The 25679-nt window shown below is 37.6% G+C and overlaps 1 protein-coding gene across 1 annotated transcript in view; it reads right to left on the bottom strand.

The window, feature by feature from the left end:
• Window positions 1-490: 490 nt before the first annotated feature.
• Window positions 491-25679, bottom strand: part of LOC124795955 (inactive tyrosine-protein kinase 7-like) — a gene marked incomplete at its 5' end in the record, with an annotated part of 453772 nt that continues 428583 nt past the window's right edge. The window contains 8 exons of the mRNA XM_047260035.1: window positions 491-920; window positions 6233-6511; window positions 12377-12639; window positions 14041-14253; window positions 19924-20118; window positions 20310-20437; window positions 20591-20738; window positions 20839-20995. Coding sequence (XP_047115991.1) covers window positions 606-920; window positions 6233-6511; window positions 12377-12639; window positions 14041-14253; window positions 19924-20118; window positions 20310-20437; window positions 20591-20738; window positions 20839-20995 — 1698 coding nt within the window. The remainder of the gene's footprint in view (window positions 921-6232; window positions 6512-12376; window positions 12640-14040; window positions 14254-19923; window positions 20119-20309; window positions 20438-20590; window positions 20739-20838; window positions 20996-25679) is intronic.

Raw genomic sequence — 25679 nt, 5'->3', positions numbered from 1 at the left:
TGTGATATGTAGTAACTCCATACAAAATCTCTTCTTCTTTTTTCAAAAAATACAAGCCCATTGTTAAAACTGCATATGCACACTGGGTCAGTCATTTATGTATATAGGTATATGAGTTAATACTGTAATGCAAAATACTTGTAAACATCAAAGAAGAAGTAAACAACTTCTCTTGCTGGGCACATATCAAATGTTACGATATTATATTACAGTGGAAACATTTTTAAAACACGTGACACGAGTTTCACCAATTTCAATAGATACAAGATAAAAGAATGCAATATGTAAAATAATACTTAAAGAGTATTAAGGCAATGTCTGTGTTCAATAGTACACAAAGGAGATCTTTTTAGTAAAACTTTTGGGTTTTTTCTAAAAAAAAATTTAATAAATGTGAACAGTTTCCATTTTTCAGTCAATTATCACAATTTGATACCTTTCCTGCAAAGCACACACTCACACATAATAAATAAATCACACATTCAAAGAGTCTGAAGTTGAAGCTGATACGTTTTCCTTTGCACAGTTCAGTCATTAACTAAAACAAAATGTTACAACTCCAATAAGAAGTGAGACTAGCAAGACACCAATCACTAACACATCACTCAGATTTCACTGTCTATCGAAATCTCTCCTATGGTAACAACAAGCTGATTGAATGTAGGTCTGTCACGTGGACTCTCAGACCAGCAACTAAGAAGAAGACTTTGTAAAGATTGAGGTGCTGCTTTATGTGGTTTCCACTGTAGTTCATGTTTCTTCAAAGCAGTGAGAACTGCTTCATCACTCATTTTGGGGAATGGAAGCTCTCCTTGGTGGAACATCTCCCACACAAGGCAAGCAAATGCATAGACATCAGACTTTGTTGAATAATCATCTTCAAATACTGCTTCATAAGGCATCCACCTCAAAGGTATCATCTGACAAATGACAAGAATACACACAATCAGTAATTAAATAACAATAATATAATAGTAAATAAAAAGAGCCAAATCTGTTCACTGAATGATTTGGCACAGGATCAAAATTTTTAAGGCTTTTTTGGCAACTCACCAAGTAATGAAAGAAGAATAAGAAACAGAAGGAGAGTGTATACTTTCAAATGATGTTGAACTAGCTACCAAGCAATCAAGATTATTAAAGTTATATAGGGCAAGTTAAAAACTTAATTACTGTGTATACATGGCAGAGGCACCTCAGTAACGGAAACGAGGCCACATAGTTCATGTGGTAAGGTAAGTGCCAAATGTTTCAGTGTAACTATATACTGGATGTTGTTTTGATCCTAATAGATTTTTTCTTTGATGATGGGCATTCTCCTCACCAAAAATCTTTCGATGGGCACATAATATTTTCCACAAAGAACACGCAATACAGCACTGTTGGTTGAAAGACCCTAAGACATCATTCAATGGTCCAACCACCTTACTGGAGAGTGTTTCTTCCTTTATTTAAAGGCATATTTTCTTGGTGAAATGTGAATGTTGTACCTGTAGCATATGTAGTTTAGCCAATTTATTACAAGCCTCTGTGTGTGTGTGTGTGTGTGTGTGTGTGTGTGTGTGTGTGTGTTTGTGTTTGTTGTTGGTGGTAGTGGTGGTGGTGGTTTTGGTGGTGCTTGTATATATCCTATTTCTTTTAAACAGAACCACTGTGATAGCATGCACCATGCACAATGCAGTGGATCACAGTCAACACTGACATGGCATCATTTCATGAGACTGCAGGAAACTTTGTAGTTCAGTAGGGGACACAGGTGCAAAATCTGTTTGTATGCCAGGTCAAGTACTTGAATTAATGAACTATTATACATATTTCATGTTCAATGGTTGGGTATGTCTCTTAAGTTTTTAAATGGTTTATTACGCTATATTATATCCACTAATTCAATACAATTTGTAAATGGAATGATAAAATTAGTTCCTTTATCCTTCAAAAAACTTAGGAGAGTGTTTGAGATTTATTATCACTATTGATTTTATAAAATTTATCCTTCTGTTTCTTATTATAAACACATACAGTTAGCTAAATTCATGTTCCAGAGATCATTTTCATGATAAATTATGATTATGTGGAATGCATCACTTTACATATTTACAAATTAATTTACTGTTTGAATGTATATAGCAAATTAATTTGTAAATATGATGCCATTTCTCAAATACACACAGGGGTTAGTTAGTAATTCCTACCCACCACCTCTTACAGGTTAAAAAATAGAAATTCTTCTGAAGAATAGGATTTCCCAAGGAGAAACTTTTTCAGTTTATTTTAAAAGTTTACTTTGCTTCCTGTCAGACATTTCATATCACTGCATAAATGATTAAAAATTTTGACTTCAGCATTGTGCACCCCCTTTAGTGCTAAAGACAACCATAATGTGCTGTAATACCTTCTAGTATTTTAATTATGTACATCATTGTTCCTTAGAACTGAAAGCAACAAGCTTAATGAGGGAATAAATATACTGTGAAGTAGTAGTCAGAATGCCCAACTCCCTTAACAGATGTCGATAAGACGATAGTGGGTGAGCACCACATGTTATTCTTACAGCACATGTCTGTTATATGAAGACATACTGCCTTGAAGATGAACAGTCACAGAAATTTCGGTAACTGTTGATATGCCAACTTGGATTTAAGAAAGCATTGCCCTAGAACACTATTCCATATGACACTATTGAATGAAAATATGCAAAATATGATGTCAATTTACTAATTTGCTGACCCCAAGATTTGCAATAATTCTAAGTGCAAATGTGGCTGAATCAAGTTGTTTTAGGAGTTCCAAAGTGGGCTTTTTCCAGTTTAAATTCTCACCAGTATGTACACCTAAAAATTTTTTATTTCCAACCTATTTATTATTTCTTCACCATGTGTTAGTTATCCCTTGCGTAGTACCTCTAGAGGTACATAACTGAATATATTGTCTCCTATCGAAATTGAGAGTGAGACCATTTACAGAAAACCAATCACTGATAGTTTTAAGAACATTGTTTACCATTTTGTCTATGTTGTATGTATGTCTGGACTGTTGACAATAATAGTCCATCCACAAAAAGAACTAATTCTGCTGCTTGTTGTTTATTACGCAGAAAATTGTTTACATAAATGAGGAGCAACAGTGAATCTAAGATTAAGCCTTGGGGAAACCCACACATGATTTCTCCACAGTCAGAAGAATCTGCTGATCACATTGGTTGAATTACTAAGTACAATTTTGTGCATTCTTTTGATTAGATATGACATTATACATTGGTTGGGTATAACATGAATTGCATAAAACCTCAATGTGTCGAGCAACTCCTCAGAAACTCTATCTGATTTACTGAGCATGTTCCTAGAAGACATTATCTTCTCAAAGGTTTTTTAAAATGACTCATTAGTTTAACACGTCAGAAGTTATTGGCATCTCCTACTCACATTTGTTGTAGAGGAGTTTAGCATATTTCAATATCTCTGGAAAGATACCATGAGTTAGTGATGCATTATGTGGTTAAGATAATACATGGGTCATTACAGGGGAACAAATCTTTCGCATTCTATTGGAAAAACCTCAAATCCAGGTGAGCTTTTATTTTTGAGAGAATATACAGGGTGAGTCAGGAGGAAAGGTGCATGCTTTGAGGGATGATAGTGTTTCTGAACAAAAAACTTTGTATGTGTCACAGTACAAGATTAAACTATATTAAATTAAATTTCCTCCAAAAATGGTCCAATTCATTTTTTCTCTAGAACTAATGGTCTGTGCAAAGAGAGCACGAGAATGTTGAAAAACTTGCTCAATGCACATGTGCTGTAGCTTATGTAGTTTTTGGAGGCCAATATGAGGTAGCATATTGAAGTAGATGGGAAGGCCATATAATTAATGAGGAGGCACTGAATAGAATTGGAGAGAAGAGAGATTTGTGGCACAACTTGACAAGAAGAAGGAATCGGTTGGTAGGGCATACTCTAAGGCATCAAGGGATCACCAATTTAGTACTGGAGGGCAGCGTGGAAGTTAAAAATCGTACAGGGAGACCAAGAGATGAATACACTAAACAGATTCAGAAGGATGTAGGTTGCAGTAGGTACTGGGAGATGAAGAAGCTTGCACAGGATGGAGTAGCATGTAGAGCTGCATCAAACCAGTCTCTGTACCGCAGGCCACAACAACAACATTGGGGTAGCCAGTTGAGACAAACAGTTTGATGCGGGACACTTGTGGTCTATCAAGTCAGGAAATATTAGGCCTCAAGCTAAGGGATTTAACAAGGTGGAGGTGGTTCCTCTTGCTACAGTTATACTCCTTAAATACTCATATTCACTTCTTTTTTCAGTTATCTCAATGATACACATACTTCAGTTATGTGAAATAGCTAATTTCTTAATCAAAACGATGCTGCAAAACTTTATTGTTCCCCAAGGGGGAGGTTACCATGAGAAAAAGATTGAATAATCAACGAAAGGATAACGTTCTATGAGTCGGGGCGTGGAATGTCAGAAGCTTGAACGTGGTAGGGAAACTAGAAACTGTAAGGCATACCCAGGAGCAGATATAGACTCAGATCACAATATAGTAGTGATGAAGAGTAGGCTGAAGTTCAAGACATTAGTCAGGAAGAATCAATATGCAAAGAAGTGGGATACGGAAGTACTAAGGAATGACGAGATACGTTTGAAGTTCTCTAACGCTATAGATACAGCAATAAGGAATAGCGCAGTAGGCAGTACAGTTGAAGAGGAATGGACATCTCTAAAAAGGGCCATCACTGAAGTTGGGAAGGAAAACATAGGTACAAAGAAGGTAGCTGAGAAGAAACCATGGGTAACAGAAGAAATACTTCAGTTGATTGATGAAAAGAGGAAGTACAAACATGTTCTGGGAAAATCAGGAATACAGAAATACAAGTCGCTGAGGAATGAAATAAATAGGAAGTAGCGGGGAAGCTAAGACGAAATGGCTGCGGGAAAAATGTGAAGACATCGAAAAAGATATGATTGTTGGAAGGACAGACTCAGCATACAGGAATGTCAAAACAACCTTTGGTGACATTAAAAGCAACGGTGGTAACATTAAGAGTGCAATGGGAATTCCACTGTTAAATGCAGAGGAGAGAGCAGATAGGTGGAAAGAATACATTGAAAGCCTCTATGAGGGTGAAGATTTGTCTGATGTGATAGAAGAAGAAACAGGAGTCGATTTAGAAGAGATAGGGGATCCAGTATTAGAATTGGAATTTAAAAGAGCTTTGGAGGACTTACGGTCAAATAAGGCAGACGGGATAGATAACATTCCATCAGAATTTCTCAAATCATTGGGGGAAGTCGCAACAAAACGACTATTCACGTTGGTGTGTAGAATATATGAGTCTGGCAACATACCATCTGACTTTCGGAAAAGCATCATCCACACAATTCCGAAGACGGCAAGAGCTGACAAGTGCAAGAATTATCGCACAATCAGCTTAACAGCTCATGCATCGAAACTGCTTACAAGAATAATATACAGAAGAATGGAAAAGAAAATTGAGAATGCGCTAGGTGACGATCAGTTTGGCTTTAGGAAAAGTAAAGGGACGAGAGAGGCAATTCTGACGTTACGGCTAATAATGAAAGCAAGGCTAAAGAAAAATCAAGACACATTCATAGGATTTGTCAACCTGGAAAAAGCGTTCGACAATATAAGATGGTGCAAGCTGTTCGAGATTCTGAAAAAAGTAGCGGTAAGCTACAGGGAGAGACGGGTCATATACAATATGTACAACAACCAAGAGGGAATAATAAGAGTGGACAATCTAGAACAAAGTGCTCGTATTAAGAAGGGTGTAAGACAAGGCTGTGGTCATCATTTAAAAACTTTTCAGTGAACTACATTACAGCAAGTAGCTAGACAACAGAAAGCAGCAATACTCCACCAAGACATAAGACAGGTTAGTTATGTTCCAAATGGTTATAGATATTGGACATGCATATGAGGAAGGCACAGCATATGTTACATTGCAGTGACAAATAAAGGGAGGAGAAAACTGAATTTTCACCATCTCTCTCTGAAGTAGAATGAAATTTGTGCTTAATAAGCAATCATTCACAATTTTTATGTGCTTTCCACAATTTAGGTAAAAAAGAAAGGTGAATGGATTATGGCACTATCTAAAAATGCCAGCACTATACACAATAAACAAAATAACTGCTAGAAACTGTTCAAATGAAAATTACTGTTTACTTGAATGCACATGAATATGGTTTACCTGGTTATGATGACTGCAATATTCTTTACTGTAAGTGTCCTTGCAAAGACCTGGCAAAGAAACTTTGACCGTGAGATTTGATGCAATAAGGCAGTTTCTCGCAGCAAGATCTCTGTGCACCAGTCTATGGTTGGCAAGATGCTCCATTCCTTGAGCAACTTGGTTAGCTAGTTGAATAATCTGTGTAACTGATAGCTGTGGAGGTTGAGGCCGCTGACTTTTGGTACGGATTCCATCTTTTCCTCCTCGAGTTGCAAGAAGGAATTGTTTGAGGTCACCCTGCAATGTTTACCATTTACAGAACACGAAATGTATATTAACAGGCATTCAAATTCAACAGTCATTATTCTCAAATGTAAATGTGAGATTATTAACTTTTTCTGACAGTCTAATGCTGCAAGATGCAGAATAGATAACACAGATTTTTAAGTCTCTGTAGTCGAGTCAGTGTAAGCTGTTGCCAGCTTTTAACTATGAAGTGCAAATGACTGCAGGTGAAAACGACAGCTATCTATAGAGCTCTGACAACACTAAGGCACTGTCATAGAGATGTTTACAAAATCACATAGTGTGACTAGTTGCAGTAGGCACGTGAAGCTATTGTGCCAAGCCCACTGCAACTGTCAAGGATCTCCTTATTACAATGACCCAACTGTAGCTTTTCAGATTTCTCCACCATTCACCCAGTGAACAAACGACATACGAGTCCTGAATTCAAGAACTCCATGTCTGTTTCTTCTGATTTGCACATTTACTTAGTTAGCACAAGTTGTGATGTGATGACAACAAGAAAGTACAGTTGGTCAGAGCAATTGCCCATGAAAGATCAAGGGACTGGATTCAAGCTCCATTTCAGCATATGGTTTTAATACGTTGGAAAGTTTCAAGATGGAATTTTCAATAATCTTTCAGACAATGTCCCTCCTTGGCTCAGCACAAAGATTGCGGACAGGTCCATTGCAGACATTGTAATGTGTCAGGTGAAGAAACATTGCAGTGAAGTGACCAATGGCAAAACTGATGTATGTCATAATTCACAGATAGCAAAAAAGACAAACATTTTGTAATTACTGTTAAATTTGCCAATCTTAATTTTAATAAGCCGCAAGACTACAAATGTTTCTACACTTTAAAAAGCATGTTGTTGGATGTCAAGTTACTATTATTTTATATAAAACTGTTTTTGTAGAGGATTTTGGAAAAATAGTAATTTCAAATTGCATACCTCAAAAATAACTGTTGTGAAATGTTAATCACTGTAACAAGAATCTGGGGGAAAGTTAGTAGTAGAAGTTTTCCCACGATTGAAATGAAAAGTAGAATCATTCTGGTTTGACTGTTTCAGAAGAATATTTTATTCATGTTTGTACTTAAAGTGTACTTATACTGTGATTTCATTTGGGTGAAATGTATCAATACATTTTAAAATGCTGAACTTTATATCTGCAGTCTTACAGTATTGTAAATGTTAATTGTAAGTCTGTTTTCTTAAACATGTTAATAGTGACATATAAAACTACAATTCTTGTGTGATATAAATAATAGGGTGTCAGAGCCCCAATCAGGCAGTCCTGAGTCAGTAGGAAGGCAAGCACAGCTTGTATTCATTGTGTCAACGGATGATGTAACGCGAAAAGTTATGTTCCAATACAGAGTGAATATATATATATATATATATATATATATATATATATATATATATATATATATATATATATATATATGACGAGACAACCATTGGTTGCGAAAGCTAGAATTTTGTGTGTATGTTTGTGTTTGTTTGTGTGTCTATCGACCTGCCAGCGCTTTTGTTTGGTAAGTTTCATCATCTTTCTTTTTAGATATATATATATATATATATATATATATATATATATATATATATATATATATATATAAAGAAAGATGATGAAACTTACCAGACAAAAGCGCTGGCAGGTCGATAGACACACAAACAAACACAAACATACACACAAAATTCTAGCTTTCGCAACCAATGGTTGCCTCGTCAGGAAAGAGGGAAGGAGAAGGAAAGACAAAAGGATATGGGTTTTAAGGGAGAGGGTAAGGAGTCATTCCAATCCCGGGAGCGGAAAGACTTACCTTAGTGGGAAAAAAGGACAGGTATACACTCGCACACACACACATATCCATCCACACATACACAGACATAAGCAGACATTTGTAAAGGCAAAGAGTTTGGGCAGAGATGTCAGTCGGGGCGGATGTACAGAGGCAAAGATGAAGTTGAAAGACAGGTGAGGTATGAGCGGCGGCAAATTGAAATTAGAAATTAGCGGAGATTGAGGCCTGGCGGATAGCGAGAAGAAAGGATATGCTGAAGGGCAAGTTCCCATCTCCGGAGTTCTGACAGGTTGGTGTTAGTGGGAAGTATCCAGATAACCCGGACGGTGTAACACTGTGCCAAGATGTGCTGGCCGTGCACCAAGGCATGTTTAGCCACAGGGTGATCCTCATTACCAACAAACACTGTCTGCCTGTGTCCATTCATGCGAATGGACAGTTTGTTGCTGGTCATTCCCACATAGAACGCTTCACAGTGTAGGCAGGTCAGTTGGTAAATCACGTGGGTGCTTTCACACGTGGCTCTGCCTTTGATCGTGTACACCTTCCGGGTTACAGGACTGGAATAGGTGGTGGTGGGAGGGTGCATGGGACAGGTTTTACACCGGGGGCGGTTACAGGGGTAGGAGCCAGAGGGTAGGGAGGGTGGTTTGGGGATTTCATAGGGATGAACTAAGAGGTTGCGAAGGTTAGGTGGACGGCGGAAAGACACTCTTGGTGGAGTGGGGAGGATTTCATGAAGGATGGATCTCATTTCAGGGCAGGATTTGAGGAAGTCGTATCCCTGCTGGAGAGCCACATTCAGAATCTGATCCAGTCCCGGAAAGTATCCTGTCACAAGTGGGGCACTTTTGGGGTTCTTCTGTGGAAGGTTCCGGGTTTGAGGAGATGAGGATGTGGCTCTGGTTATTTGCTTCTGTACCAGGTCGGGAGGGTAGTTACGGGATGCAAAAGCTGTTTTCAGGTTGTTGGTGTAATGGTTCAAGGATTCCGGACTGTAGCAGATTCGTTTGCCACGAAGACCTAGGCTGTAGGGAAGGGACCGTTTGATGTGGAATGGGTGGCAGCTGTCATAATGGAGGTACTGTTGCTTGTTGGTGGGTTTAATGTGGACGGACGTGTGAAGCTGGCCATTGGACAGGTGGAGGTCAACGTCAAGGAAAGTGGCATGGGATTTGGAGTAGGACCAGGTGAATCTGATGGAACCAAAGGAGTTGAGGTTGGAGAGGAAATTCTGGAGTTCTTCTTCACTGTGAGTCCAGATCACGAAAATGTCATCAATAAATCTGTACCAAACTTCGGGTTGGCAGGCCTGCCCAAACTCTTTGCCTTTACAAATGTCTGCTTATGTCTGTGTATGTGTGGATGGATATGTGTGTGTGTGTGCGAGTGTATACCTGTCCTTTTTTCCCCCTAAGGTAAGTCTTTCCGCTCCCGGGATTGGAATGACTCCTTACCCTCTCCCTTAAAACCCATATCCTTTTGTCTTTCCTTCTCCTTCCCTCTTTCCTGACGAGGCAACCATTGGTTGTGAAAGCTAGAATTTTGTGTGTATGTTTGTGTTTGTTTGTGTGTCTATCGACCTGCCAGCGCTTTTGTCTGGTAAGTTTCATCATCTATCTTTTTAGATATATTTTTCCCACGTGGAATGTTTCTCTCTATTTTTTATATATATATATATATATATATATATATATATATATATATATATATATATATATATATATATATATATATATCAATATAATGGAAGGAAACATTCCACGTGGGAAAAATTATATATAAAAACAAAGATGAGGTGACTTACCGAACAAAAACGCTGGCAGGTCGATAGACACACAAACAAACACAAACATACACACAAAATTCAAGCTTTCGCAACAAATTGTTGCCTCATCAGGAAAGAGGGAAGGAGAGGGGAAGACGAAAGGAAGTGGGTTTTAAAGGAGAGGGTAAGGAGTCATTCCAATCCCGGGAGCGGAAAGACTTACCTTAGGGGGAAAAAAGGACAGGTATACACTCGCACACACGCACATATCCATCCACACATACAGACACAAGCAGACAAACTTCGGGTTGGCAGGCCTGCCCAAACTCTTTGCCTTTACAAATGTCTGCTTGTGTCTGTATGTGTGGATGGATATGTGCGTGTGTGCGAGTGTATACCTGTCCTTTTTTCCCCCTAAGGTAAGTCTTTCCGCTCCCGGGATTGGAATGACTCCTTACCCTCTCCTTTAAAACCCACTTCCTTTCGTCTTCCCCTCTCCTTCCCTCTTTCCTGATGAGGCAACAATTTGTTGCGAAAGCTTGAATTTTGTGTGTATGTTTGTGTTTGTTTGTGTGTCTATCGACCTGCCAGCGTTTTTGTTCGGTAAGTCACCTCATCTTTGTTTTTATATATATATATATATATATATATATATATATATATATATATATATATATATATATATATATATATATATATATAAAAAACAAAGATGATGTGACTTACCAAATGAAAGTGCTGGCAGGTCGACCTGCCAGCACTTTCATTTGGTAAGTCACATCATCTTTGATTCTAGATATATTTTTCCTACGTGGAATGTTTCCCTCTATTATATATATATATATACATATACAAAGATGAGGTGACTTACCGAACGAAAGCGCTGGCAGGTCGATAGACACACAAACAAACACAAACATACACACAAAATTCAAGCTTTCGCAACAAACTGTTGCCTCATCAGGAAAGAGGGAAGGAGAGGGAAAGACGGAAGGAAGTGGGTTTTAAGGGTGAGGGTAAGGAGTCATTCCATCCTGGGAGCGGAAAGACTTACCTTAGGGGGAAAAAAGGACAGGTATACACTCACACACACACACATATCCATCCACACATACAGACATGAGTTACCTAAAAATAAAGCAAAATTGCTTCCTTCAAGACTGAAATGCTGGTACCTCCTGCAGGATGGCACCAAAGTAAGTTCTATCTGTGAATTCCAAAAGGTTTTTGAGCATTTGTTGTCTGGGCAGGTGGACATATATTTCGGCAATAATTCTGATTCCTTGATGGGGTCACTGGGTGTTGGGTCAGTGGGTGTTAAGCTTAAACCTGAAGACTGGCATTTGTTCATTGACTCCTAGAAAACCAGCTTGAAATGTGTCTTGTTACATACTGTAAGTAAGTTTCCATCCATTCCTGTAGCTCATACAGTTGATATGAAGTTAAGTTACATGAGCATGCATCACCTGCTATCCAGCAGCTGATATGATAATTATTCATTGTAGATTACTGCAGATTTTAAAGTGACAGCTATACTACTTGGATAATAACTTGGCTGTAAAGAATTTTATTGCTTCTTGTGCATATCGGATAGTAGAGAAAGAAGCAATCATTATATTAAGAAAAACTGGCCATAGAGAGAGTCATTCGGTCCAGGAAAGGAAAATGTTTTCATTAACCACTTGTAAGAATCGATGAGATCTAATTGTCTCCATTAAATATCAACCAAGGTTTGATTAAGAATGTAGTAATATGAATCAATCATAATGGGATCATGTTGTTCTTCCTAAAAACTAAGTTCACAACCAGGAAACTACAGTCCTGAACACTACAGAGAACCAGTCAGTAAGTTGATTGAGAACTGTAACATCATGAGATGATCCTCAAGCAAAGTATATATACATTTTATGTAAGCAAAAAAAAACTAGTTAAGATTTTATGTTTACTCAAATGTATAATTACCAGAAATGTTATAAACGTTATTACTAACAATCTTTTGTTGATGGAAAAGCTCTGTAAAAAGATTGCAAATCAACACAAAAAAGTTAGAAATAATTACTTATAATACTTCTTTCAAAATTAAAAATCTTAAATTTTGTTGACCAGTGTTATTAACCATATCCTGTACTTGATTGAGTTCACATATGTTGAAACCATGACCTTTATATGAGAAAATGAAAGTGAAGGGAGTATATTACAGCAATTCATTATACAAGTTTAGCTATTTCAAAAATTTACACATCCAAGATAACAAAGGTAAATGGTACGTTGTTTCACAATATAAAACTTACCCAGTCAGTGTACTCAAGCACCATGTAATGTGGCTCTGCATCACGACATAAGCCTACAAGTTTCGCTATATTCTCATGTTGTAATCTGTGAAACATATCTAACTGTCTGCGAAATTCTTGCAGTAAGTTTTCATCCCTTGTGGACTGTAGTGCTTTTATCATGACAACAGAATCTTTGTCTTCTTTTTCTTTAACTTTATCATCACCTTCCAGATGCAAGCCTCTCATCTTGGCTAAAAATACTTCACCAAAGTCACAGTGCCCTATAAAATACATAAAAGTCCTCCATTTTACAAAAACAAAAACATTTCAATGAAAAATCATCATTTTTATTGAATATTTTCACAAAGGGCCCCTGTAGTTAAATGATTGTGTGGTAAAAGTATACAATACAGGTTCGTATGATCTAAGTGAAACATGATTACAGTATTCTAAAGCTATACAGTAGTTCACAGGTTTTTTTCCATGTAATTAATACAGTTGTTACTTAACAATAAAATTTCATCTAACTGTGGTTTTAACTAGCATTCCAGATTTTCTTTTTGTGAATGGTCAGCAACAGCCCATTTCCCAGATCAAGAGCCAGATTATCTATGGTAGGGATATCAGTCAAATAGTATGACCAGCCACAAAGGATTTTAAAATGCTTTTACTTTAGAGCTATAAACAGTTTCAGGCATTCATGACTATCTTCAGATGGCTAACAACAAGCTGTAGTTGACAACAATTATGTTACTGCTAACATTAGCCATCCAAAGATGGGCATGAATGCCCAAAACCAGTTACAGCTCTAAAATAAAAACATTTTTGGCTGTTTGCGATAATTGCCATCATTCATTAATGGCTGCAAAGTTCACAAGATCCAACACGTATAAAATAACATATGCAGCAATTTTAAAAAGTTACAGTAATGTGCATGAGTCACTAGATCACAAGTTTGAACAGACAAGGATAAGGGAAGAAATAGATTGGATTCTTTTCAAAGGAACCATACTAATGTTACCTTAATCAGCTTCAGGAAATCAGGTAAAACCTAAATCTGGATAGCTAGGCATGGATTTACACACTGCTCTTTGTGAATGTCAATATAATGTGTGAATGTGTGAATATAATGTCAGTATCACATTTTGAACAACAGGTCAACTTATGACATCAATAGATTCCAAAATAAACCTTTGCTAACAGTTTCCAGCACGTTACAATTTTTTCTGAAAGTTTTCTGTAGTCATAAATTTTTTTAAACATCTTTGCAGCCCATGAAACAGATATAGGAAGATGTGCACTGCACATTACAACACTGAAATTCAAAGGTAAAATTAAAACATTTTGGATGCTCCATGAATGACTGTCTCTTGTATTTACAGCAAGGAGCATCTTAAAAGTGATGGAATGATTAAAATGTGTAAACAGTGCAACTTTAAGAAGAGAAACAATAGCAATGTTCACTTATATGTTAATAGCATTCTTGAACTATTTCTTTATAACAAGTCACAGTTACGACAAGCTTTAATTTCATTTTTTTAGTCATAAGAAAGGGCAGAGGAAGCTTAAGAATATTGGACAGAGAATTATGTATTCGTGAAATATTCTTGAATACAAAAGGAACATCTATTGCTTACTACACAAAAATTTGATTAACAGATTAACAATGAGAAATATCTCACCTAAGAGAACTAAACTATGAAGATCCTTGCGAGAGACTGAAACTTTATCATAGCCATTTTTAGAACGCTTGCTGTGGCCAGAACTGTGGGAATGGCCAGTGTCACCTCCATCACCTTCACTCCTTGGACCTGCACCACCTGTCAGGCACAATCCTCCAGTCTCCTTTAGTTCTGTGTGTTCCCCCACAGCTTCACCATTCTCTGCCTTTGTCACTGTTGAAAGATTATAATCAAATACATATTAGTTGCACTTAGTTCGAAGTTTAAATATATTCTTACAGTGGAGTATGGCAAAACACATGAGTTTGAGAAATGTGGTACTGTAAAGTCCTTGGTGGAAATAAATAATGGAAGGAGTAAAAGTAACACCTCACCATATAGTTGAGTTATTGACCAATAAAAGTGTGAACGTAACTTTGTGGAGTACAGTATAAGACATGAGAACAAGAGTGGAAATGGATGTGGTCCAAGGGCTACCAAAGTCTGAGACCAAGGGGATACAGTATCATATAACATGTTGTAAGGACAGCTCCCAATATAGATTTCAGAGAAGCTGGAGCTGAGGAGGGGGATCTAGGTGACATGAGCTGCGAAGCAGGCATTAAAGTTAAGTGTGTTCTCTCTCCTTCTCTCCTCTAAGGCAGTGCCCATGAAGTTTATAGGTTTTATTAAAATTCCCTGTATAATTCATTTAGTTGCATTATAAAGTTAAGCAGATTGTAACTGTTAGTCTTGTACTTCATGATTCTGAATCATTTTCAGTCTGTACATTCAAAGATAACAGTGTATACAGATTTTTCCATGGGCACAACAGCAGACTGAAATGTAGCTTCATTTATAAACATGGTCAAAAACATCAATCAAGATGGTAGTTCATTGATATTTCCATGTGCTATGCTCAGTGCCATACTGTGTGAGGAAACAGGAAGGCAACATTTTTTTCTATTAGAATCAGCTGGTGATTTGTCTGATCACACTTAATTTTTTGCAAGTAAGGAATTGCCCCTGGAAAAGGCCTTTAGTATTAATGGGTGAGAGATCCTTTATTGTTACTAGTGTCTTGTTGGTTTTGTGCTGTTTCTCTCTATTTGATTTGTTTGATGTCCTCTCCATGAAAGAATTGCAGCAGCAAGCAAACTGTAGGGTCCTGTGTACTGCTAGGGTGACATCACAGTAAAATGCAACTGATGGCTACACAATACCAGGCAGAGAATGGCTAAAGAAGCTCAAGTAATACAACAAAAAACAATTGATCCAGATAGAAAATGTTATTTATTTTCATTATATGGTAACCAGTTTCAGTTGTACAAAGACTGGCTTCAGACTAGTAACGTCTCCATCGCTGATGTGGAGTTAGTGTGTAGAGCTGTTGTAAATGCAAGAAGTGCCTTCATGTGTTACCAATGGAGACCTACAGGTCTGAAGACAGTCTATGTGCGACTTGAAATGGTTACCATACCATAAAAAATAAAAACAGAATTTGCAGTCTGGACTGACTGTTTTTTGTTATATTGTGATACAAGATCCCTGATGTTCCAGTTATAAGTTCAAGGAACATACAATAACTGAAAAAAAAAATTGTATCACCAAGAAGGAATTTTGCGATGTAAACAAAAGTTGGCAGGCATGTTTCTACATCTGAAAGATGATGTCTATTTTGCACCAGTCACATAAGAGTGGCACTAGTAGTGCCACTATGAGGATGCATCAGGTTTGCTTTAAATACATGCTGTAATGATTGTGAGTATTAACTACCTCTGAGATTGTACATGGTGAGTTGATGTCAGTCAAGAATGCCTTTAAGCCCACATAGATGTCATCATCAAGACTCCTCTAAGTTTGAACAAGGTCAAGTAATAGGGCTACAAGAAGCTGGATGTTCTTTCTGCAATATTGCAGAAAGACTTGGCAGGAATGTAGCCACTGTACCTGACTGCTGGCAGGGGTGGTCACGAGAATGTATGGTCGCAAGAAGTCCGGGCTCGGATGGCCACGCCGCACTATCAAGAGGGAAGACCAATGTGGCCAGCGTATGGCTCTGGCACATTGTACTGCAACTGCAGCAGCAAATGGAGCAGCAGATGGCACCACACTGACACAACAAACTCTTACAAATCAGTTAGTTCAAATACAGCTCCGAGCCCGTCAGCCTGTAGTGTGCATTCCACTGACCCCAAACCACTGCCATTTGTGATGTCTTTGGTGTGAAGCGGAGCTCACTGAGGCAGAATGGAGGTCTTTTGCGTTTTCTGATGAAAGCTTGTTCTGCCTCAGTGCCAGTGATGCCCATGTGTTGGTTAGTAGGAGGCCAGTTGAGAGCCTGCAACCATCCTGTCTCCATGCTAGGCACACTGGACACAAGCTCAGTGTAATTATCTGAGATGTTATTTCAATTACAGCAGGAATACTCTCTTGGTTATCCCACATATCCTGACTGAAATTTGTACATCTATCTGACGACTCCACCTGTTGTGCTGCCATTCATGAACAGCATTCAGGGATAATGCTTGCCCACATAACAGTGTTTTAACCCAACATATTTTACAGAGCATCAACATGTTGACTTAGCCTGTGCTCAATCAGCATATCTGTCTCCAATCAAGCACATATGGGATATCATCAGACAACAACTCCAGCATCACCTAAAACAGCATTTACTGTCCCTGTACAGACTGAACCAGTGCAATAGGCATGGAATTCTATCCCACAAACTGACATCCAGCACCTGTACAACACAATGCATGCAAGTTTGCAGGCCTGCATTCAACATTCTGGTGATTACAACGGTTGTTAAAGTACCAACATTTCACACTTGCAATGGCTATCTCATGCTTACATTAGCATGTGATCTTGCAATGTTAATCACTTAAATATGTAACCTGGACAAAAGTGTGGCAGCGACATGTACAAACAACATACCTCCATCATTGCAAGGTCTTTGACTTTTTAACCTAATGGCTTGCACCATCTTGCTTGTTCAGCTTGCTGTATGACTTACTGTAATGTGGACGTTTGTGCTTACTGATATGAAATATATCGAGTCTTACAGCCTTTCTTTTAGTGTAAGACTCGATATATTTCATATCGGTAAGTACAAACATCCACATTACAGCAAGTCATACAGCAAGCTGAATAAGCAAGATGGCGTGGGCCATTAGGTTAAAGAGTCAAAGATCTTGCAATGGCGGAGATATGTTGTTCATAGTTGATGACACCACAAAGTATTCTTGAAATTTCATTACTCTGTATTGATTACTTTTTGGTGTTGCAATTTTTTCCATCAGTGTATTTGTTAGAAGCATTGTTGAACAAACTTAATATTTAATTGCTAGTTGAAATTAGCAGATTACTGACTTCACTTGCAATTTTGTGTGTTAATAAATGTTTTTTGATCTGTTATTAACAGATTTTTGGTGTTGCAATTTTTTCCATCAGTGTATTTGTTAGAAGCATTGTTGAACAAACTTAATATTTAATTGCTAGTTGAAATTAGCAGATTACTGACTTCACTTGCAATTTTGTGTGTTAATAAATGTTTTTTGATCTGTTATTAACAGATTTGGATATTGCCTATAAAAAGTAGCTAAAGTATTTATGCTGCTAAATGAACTTTAGTTACTTTTGAGAAACAACAAGCAGAAAATACAACAAATATTCTAGTGACTAGTTATAATGTTCAAGGAAATGGCTTTTCCCTTTTGAAAGCCTCTGGGATAAATTCTGAAAGATTCTTCAAAGTCCTATGTACACATAAGCAGGACCATTTCATACTCAATGAAACATTATTCATAGACAGAATACAGTAAATACATATTTGTATTTATCATTGGTACGTTACAAGTGTCCAGCATACTTCAAGGCAATTACAGTGCTTCAGTCCGTTTATGTGATACTGAATCCATTATTGGCAGAAATGTGTAAATAATACATGTACATTCTGCCCATACATATGAGACATGAGATATTTAATCAATAGGTGCATATGTAGATACACGTATCATTTGTGCAACAAGTATCTGCTGTTTATTATTTTTCTGATTTTCATTTATATGTCAGTTTTAAGTTTTCACCTTCATGTATTTAAAGTACAGAAGAACTTCGTACTTAACATTGAAGTATAAGGAGAAGAGATTCATTTCAAATTAATTTGGCTGCCTCATCTACGAATGATTTTACATCAAGTGAGTGTTTGCACAGAACTGCACTCCCAGTCTGACACAGAAAAGTGAACTCAAAACAGTCAAATCAGTCATCAAGAGATGGAGACGCAAGCTGAAAGGGGCAGTGCTTGTATATATCATCATCAAGTGTTGGGTATAAAATTCTGTTGAGCAACATGTATGCAATTCAAGAATTCTGGAGGATTAGCCATAGAAATCAGTATCCACTAAATTGTGTGGAGAGAGAGACCCACAGAGTGTCACTGCTGGGTTATAAACTAAACTGTGTGTTATAAACTGAACATAAACTTTATGCATCCATTATTGATTAAATGTTTATGGCAACAACCTTCCATTGAACGTAAGAGCACTTCCCAAGCAAGTTGTCACACAGTTTGTGTATTTGATGTGCAGAATGCTAGTAATGTGGTCTGTATTTCAGAACACAAGTTGACACTATAGCCAGAGTGTGGTGTGCATTTAGCAGGTGTGGGCATAATCAGTGCAACACATTACACATGTTACGAATAAGTAAGAGTGATTATCATACCAAGTGGAACCTAACAGTGGAAAAAGAGAGAAGTTAAACATGCATTGCGAAAACATAGCTGAGACTGGGGGTTTGTTTTTAGAAAACTCAACTTCACAAGTATCACAATAATAGAAATTCCAGGATGGAAACAATAAATAAAAATAAAGAAATGGAACTACTGACTTATACAAAAGATGATGTGCTGGATGTAACACATTTTACTAGCTTTCATGCTAACACCATTTTTCTAGTCTAATGAAACACACCGTCACAGTGACACCCAAATGTACCCACACGTGGCTGTGGTGATACTATCATACTATTAGTACAATACTAGTGTCTTCTTTATAGCATCTAATAGGTGTTGGTAACTCTCAGTTTTCACACACACACACACACACACACACATACACACACATATCCAATATTCCATACTGCATTTTTTTAACGAAACATACTGTTCAGGAGTATGAAATACACTGAGATAATCTATGTCTTACCTACTGAAACCACCTTTTACTTTGGATGACACTTAAGTTAAAAACACCTAATCATTAAGTATGCATTAATTTCCAAAGCATCTGAAATACCTATGTCACACTCTGCATCACAGTGCGTGCAACATGTAACAATCCATGCTCTTTGAACATGTTTGGGGGCTGATGATGTAATTCCTGAGTCACAGAGACAAATCTCTATGCTGCTGATTTCTTATATAAAGAAAGTAAAAACACTATCTCTATTGACAATAATCACAATCTGAAAAAGGGTTTCCAATTACTGTTGCTTAAGTCAGAATGACATCATAATACAGAGGAGTGGAAATGAGGAAAGAAATTTCTCTATTTTTACTAAACAGAATTTGAGCACTAAAACCATGTAGGGAGTTCTATGCATACAATCAATCAACTGAAATGACTGTCTCTTCATGTAGTTTATTACTTGAAATTATTTGCAGTATGGAAAGACATAGCATCTGCAATAGAAGCTACAATGCATCATATGACAGATGGAGTGCATATTGTACTACTTCTCATTTACAACTGTGCAAAATCAGTAAGGAAAAAAATTCTGTTAGTTGTATGAGACTATTAATGCTCCCAAATATGCCACATTGCTCTCATACTGGCAAATTTCAGGTACTACAGCATTCTTAAAAGCCCAAAAACAGTACAACTGTAAGATACTTACAAAGTGTATTTGTCCCTTCTGCTCCATTTGCATCCATGTATGCTTGTTTCCTCTTGCGCCTACGATAGCGACACCAAATCATCAGGCCTATTACAAGTACCATGTATGCAGCTGCAGCTGTCAATGTTATTGTCACTGTTTTTGTCATCATTGAATCCTCATCAGACCCTTCCATTGGCCGGTACCCTTCACCACCTATTATTTTATAATTTTCATGATTTTTTTGTTTTTAATTTCAGAAATATTTGACAGTATCAAGTATGATTTGATTTCACAAATTCAACACTTATTTAAGACAATGAAATAATAATAATAATAATAATAATAATAATCAATAACAATAATGAAGACAGAAAATGGTAGCCCAATTTTTCAGAAGCACTCACTTTGTACATAAAGCACAACTTCTTCTCGCTTAAAACCACCACTGTTTCCTGCAGTGCATCCATACCGCCCCTCATCAGACAGCTGTACTTCCTTCACCCACAGCGTACCATTCTTTAGGACTGTAAACCTATAATTTTAATATTAAGAACATAATCAGCTATTCACAGTTATATTCGAGTGTGAGTACAAAGTTTCCTTTCACCAGACAAACAACTTTATTAACAACATTGTAAAATAAAAGTACTTTCCACATTTTCAGTAAAAATTTCGTTTTTTGTACCTGTCCTGCTCTAAAGCACTAAAATTGCTGTTTCTATCCCATTTGATTGTAGGTTTAGGATCACCTTCAGCTATACAATGAATCATAACAGAGTGGCCTTCATATGCTCTTGTTGGATTCTGGGGTAGTACAGTAAATTTTGGTGTCACTGGAACAGTTAATTTGAGAGTGGATTAGGCCATTATGACAGGATTATTAACTGTAAAATTGTTTGTCTCAATGCACTTAATATCTGAATGTAAACTCACCTATTACATCAATGTTTATTGTTGCATTTATAATACCCTGAGTGTTTGTTGCGACACATGTGTATCGTCCCTTATCATTCATAGTAACTCTAGAAAAAACTAACGTGCCATTGTGGTCTTGCACATGCTTTGGAAGTTCAAACATATTTTCTCCCTCCTAGATGAAACAAAAAATGCATTAAAAATATAATCATTAAGCACTGATTAAATCAACTATAGAGTTAATTAGGAGTAGCTACAGAGTAAGGGAATGGTAATGGGGAGAAGCCAACTATTTTCTCCTATTTCTGTGTTTAAACTGAAGTTTTCCAGAAACTTACAGAATCTCGTATTTCTGTACCATCAAACCCTGTTGATGAAATAAATTTTTATTTACTACCAGTTTAAACAAAATTTATCACCATAAAAAATAAAATTATGCAATGCGATCTACCTATTTTCTATCAATAAAACAACTTTCCACTAGTCGGTACTAGAGATCAGAAGTGAGCTCCGTATACTCACTTTAAACTCACCAGCATGTCCTATGACATCATCTCTAATCTCGCAATCTCCATATGCCCAGAGACTCAATTCGCAAATCTCCCTGCCACTGCCCACTTAACCATAAACTTATCACTTGAGTCTTGTGGGGTACATGTGGACTAAGTCTTGTGGGGTACATGTGGACTGAGTCTCGTGGGGCACATGTGGACTCTACCAGCGTGGAGAGATGAGCTAGTACATGAGTTTGCAAGTATAATCAAGTACTTGTGGCATTGCTGCTTATCATCATCATCTGCAATGGGAGCCTATTGGATCATGCCAAGTTACTGTGTTTCATCTTCAGGATTCCCAAGCAGCTCTCATTTTTTCTCCACTGATTGCTTTTCCTTTTTCAGTCCACTTTGTCTCTGGTCTGTAGGTTATTTCATTCTCTGCCAATACTTCCCATTTACTAAATTTTTGTCTGCATGAGGTTCTGCTGTGTGTGTGTGTGTGTGTGTGTGTGTGTGTGTGTGTGTGTGTGTGTGCAGGCGTGCGCGCGTGAGTGAAAGAGAGAGAGAGAGAGAGAGAGAGAGAGAAATGGTGTAAATATGTATTTATGTATATATAACTATGTATCCAGAACAAGATTTTCACTCTGCAGCAGAGTATGCGCTGATATGAAACTTCCTGGCAGATTAAAACTGTGTGTCGGAAGGAGACTCAAACTTGAGGCTTTGTCTTTCACGGGCAAGTGCTCTATCATCTGAGCTATTCAAGCACGACTCACACCCCATCCTCACAGCTTATAACTATGTATGTATTTATGCATGCATGTGTATATGCATATTGGTGTCTGTATATGTGTGGATGGATATGTGTGTGTGTGCAAGTGTATACCCGTCCTTTTTTCCCCCTAAGGTAAGTCTTTCCGCTCCCGGGATTGGAATGACTCCTTACCCTTTCCCTTAAAACCCACATCCTTTCGTCTTTCCCTCTCCTTCCCTCTTTCCTGATGAGGCAACAGTCTGTTGTGAAAGCTTGAATTTTGTGTGTATGTTTGTGTTTGTTTGTGTGTCTATCGACCTGCCAGCACTTTCGTTTGGTAAGTCACATCATCTTTGTTTTTAGATATATGTATGTGTATATATGTACATGTGCATGTATATGTATAAAACTGTGTTTTGAAGACTGCTGTAAATGTATTTTAATATATGATCTCAAATCAGAGAATGTCCAACAGTTACAATGGTGATTAATTATTGAGAAAATTTACATCAGTCTTTGAAATAGACAACTGCCATGGATATACTTGACATAATTGATATTGTTTCACCAAACTTACAGATCCTCAGTTTCATTCAATGTTTGAGATGACATTCAGCTTCGAATAACAAACACGAACATTAAATAATGTTATTCTTGATCTCCAGTACAAATAAATACATATAATCACTTTAATATGGTCATCAGTGTTGCCACTATGCCACTATTCAAAACAAAAATACAGTGTCATCTGAAGTGTCACATTAGCTATCAGACCAACCATTCCCTGTTACTGCCACACACTGTCAATAATCTGCCTACCTTCATTAGAGCAAACTTTTAATCCATGACAACATAGGTTTGTATGATCAAAGAGTTTCTGTCTGAAATAAGTGATTAGAGGTAGAACAAATGCTTGTCATTAGTCTTAGACTGACAAAAAAGCACTGAGAGAACAGAATTATACCACACAAAGCAGACTATACAGTATTTCTCCTACTGTGCCACCAATAAAAATAAAGTAACTTCCTGCATCACTGCTTTCAAGATTAAAATGCATTTATACAATTCCAGAAACTTAGGATACTGTCCATTCCTGTGTTTCCTGCTGTTATGTGGAGTTCATTCTGCATACTGACGACTCCTCATTCATATAAGTTTTGAATAGCTGGGGAGTTTCAATTTCTTGCCTGGATTCTTAGTAAATGTTTTGTCCATAACAAACTGTTTGTCAAGTTCTGTGATGGATTAGATAATATATATTTTAAAAAATCATCAATTTACACTTCATCACATTTCACTGGCCATGGAATTACTGTCAGGAAGATTAAGATGTAAACACTTCAATGTACACCTTGATGATGATTGCATGACCATTGATACATTGAGTGATGTTTAAAGTAAAAGTGACTGAAGCAGTATAATGTTCTTACTGCATGTGTCTGTAGAATGAATATTTTCTGACATTACCTGCAGTACCCCAAAGATTATACCACAGGACAGTACTGAGTGAAAGTAAGCTAGCTTTTTATATACTAATCCCCACTCTAAATTTAGTTCCATTCCTGTAGTACCATTTGTTAATGTGACCCTCTGTACTCTGTTGTTGATACATCACTCCATCCATACCTTTAAAACCATAATTTTCAAATTTGTCTGGTAGAATTTCATGATATAAAATCAAAGGGCTTGCCAATGTCACGTTATGGTTTCCTTGTCTTTGTTTAGTGGTATCTTATAAAATATCTCCCACTTTATAAAATTATGCAATAAAAAGAGGAGATGTAAATTCTGGTCAGGCTGACCACAGCTGTTGTAAGTGGTCCTTGACAACCTGGATACTGGCATTGGTGCAGAGTTGATGTCCAAGCTGGCACCATACATTTTCCATCGTGGACATATATGAGGATCTTCTTGACCACAGAAGTGTCAGACAGTAGACAGTTGGTAGGGACAGGTGACATGTAGATGAGTACTGACCGGCTGAAAAATAGCATCATGATGCTGTTGCTTGGGAGGTAATGCATGAGGGCGCAGGATGTCCATGACATACCTGTGACACACCATTGTGCCATCAAAGTTCCCCCAATCACTGTCAGCTGTGTCTTGAAATCATACCCAATGACTCCCCAGAGCAGACAAAAGGAGCAGCCCCGCAGTGCATCTCCTCTCTCCAGGTGTGACATCTTCATTCCACTCACAGTGATGTCTACATGTGGCACTGTTCACGCCCCTTATGCACTGAGGTGATAAAAGTCATGGGATAGCAATATGCACGTAAATAGATGGCAGTAGTATAGCGCACACATCTAGAAAAGGGCAGTGCACTGGCAGAGCTGTCATTTGCAATCAGGTCATTCATGTTAAAAGTTTTCCATTGTGGTTATGGCTGCGTGATGGGAACTAGTAGCTAAATGGTAGTTAGAGCTAGATGCATGGGACATTCCATTTTGGAAATCATTAGAGAATTCAATGTTTCAAGATCCACAGTGTCAAGAGTGTGCCAAGAATACAAAATTTCATGCATAACATCTCACCACACACAACACAATGGCTGACAACCTTTACTTAACAATGAAGGCAGCAGCATTTGCACAGAATTGTCAGTGCTAACAGACAACCAACAATGTGTGAAATAACCACAGATATCAATGTGGAACATACAACAAATGAATCTGTGTGGTGAAATTTAATATTAATGGGCTATGGCAGCAGACAATCAATGTGAGTGTCTTTGCTAACAGCACAACATCATCTGCAGCACCTCTCCTGGGCCTGTGACCATATTGGTTGGACTCTAGATGACTGGAAAACCATGACTTGGTCAGATGAGCCCTGATTTCAATTGGTAAGAGCTGGTAGTAGGGTTTGAGTGTGGTGCACACAACACAAAGCCAAGGACCCAAGTTGTCAACAAGGCATTGTGCAAGCTGGTGGTGGCTCCATTACAGCGTGGGCTGTGTTCACTTGGAATGGAGTGTTTCCTCTGGTCTGTTCGGCCTCTTGTAGACCATTTGCAGTCTTTCAAAGCCTTCATGTTTCCAGACAACAATGGAACTTTTATGGATGAAGTACATCATGTTACCATGCCACAACTGTTCACGATTAGTCTGAAGAACATTCTAGACAACGCGAGCAAATGATCTGTCCATCCAGATTTCACAACATGAATCATGTTAAACATTTATGGAATGTAATCAGAGATCAGTTCATGCATGAAATCCTGCTTGGCAACACTTTCATAATTATGGACAGCTATAGAGGCAGCATGGATCAGTAATTCTGCAAGGGACTTCCAATGACTTATTGAGTCCATACCAAGTTGAGTTGTTACACTGTGATGGGCAAAAGGAGGTCCAAAGCAACATTAGCAGGTATCCCATGACTTTTGACACCTCAGTGTATATCATACTCAGCAAATGAATAACGCTAATACATTCTGGTGGCCATTCTAGCTGCAGAGAGGATTGCAATTCTGATTATTTTCACACACGCCAATGGTTTGTACATCTACAAAGTTACACTGACATCAGGAAATGTCTTCTTGGTGCTTCATTTTTCTTGTCAGGCAGTATACAAATATATGGAAACATCTTTTTATCTGATGGAAA

The sequence above is a fragment of the Schistocerca piceifrons genome, chromosome 4 (assembly GCF_021461385.2).
Source record: "Schistocerca piceifrons isolate TAMUIC-IGC-003096 chromosome 4, iqSchPice1.1, whole genome shotgun sequence".
NCBI classification, from domain to species: domain Eukaryota; kingdom Metazoa; phylum Arthropoda; class Insecta; order Orthoptera; family Acrididae; genus Schistocerca; species Schistocerca piceifrons.
This window is presented reverse-complemented; position numbering and strand designations above follow the sequence as displayed.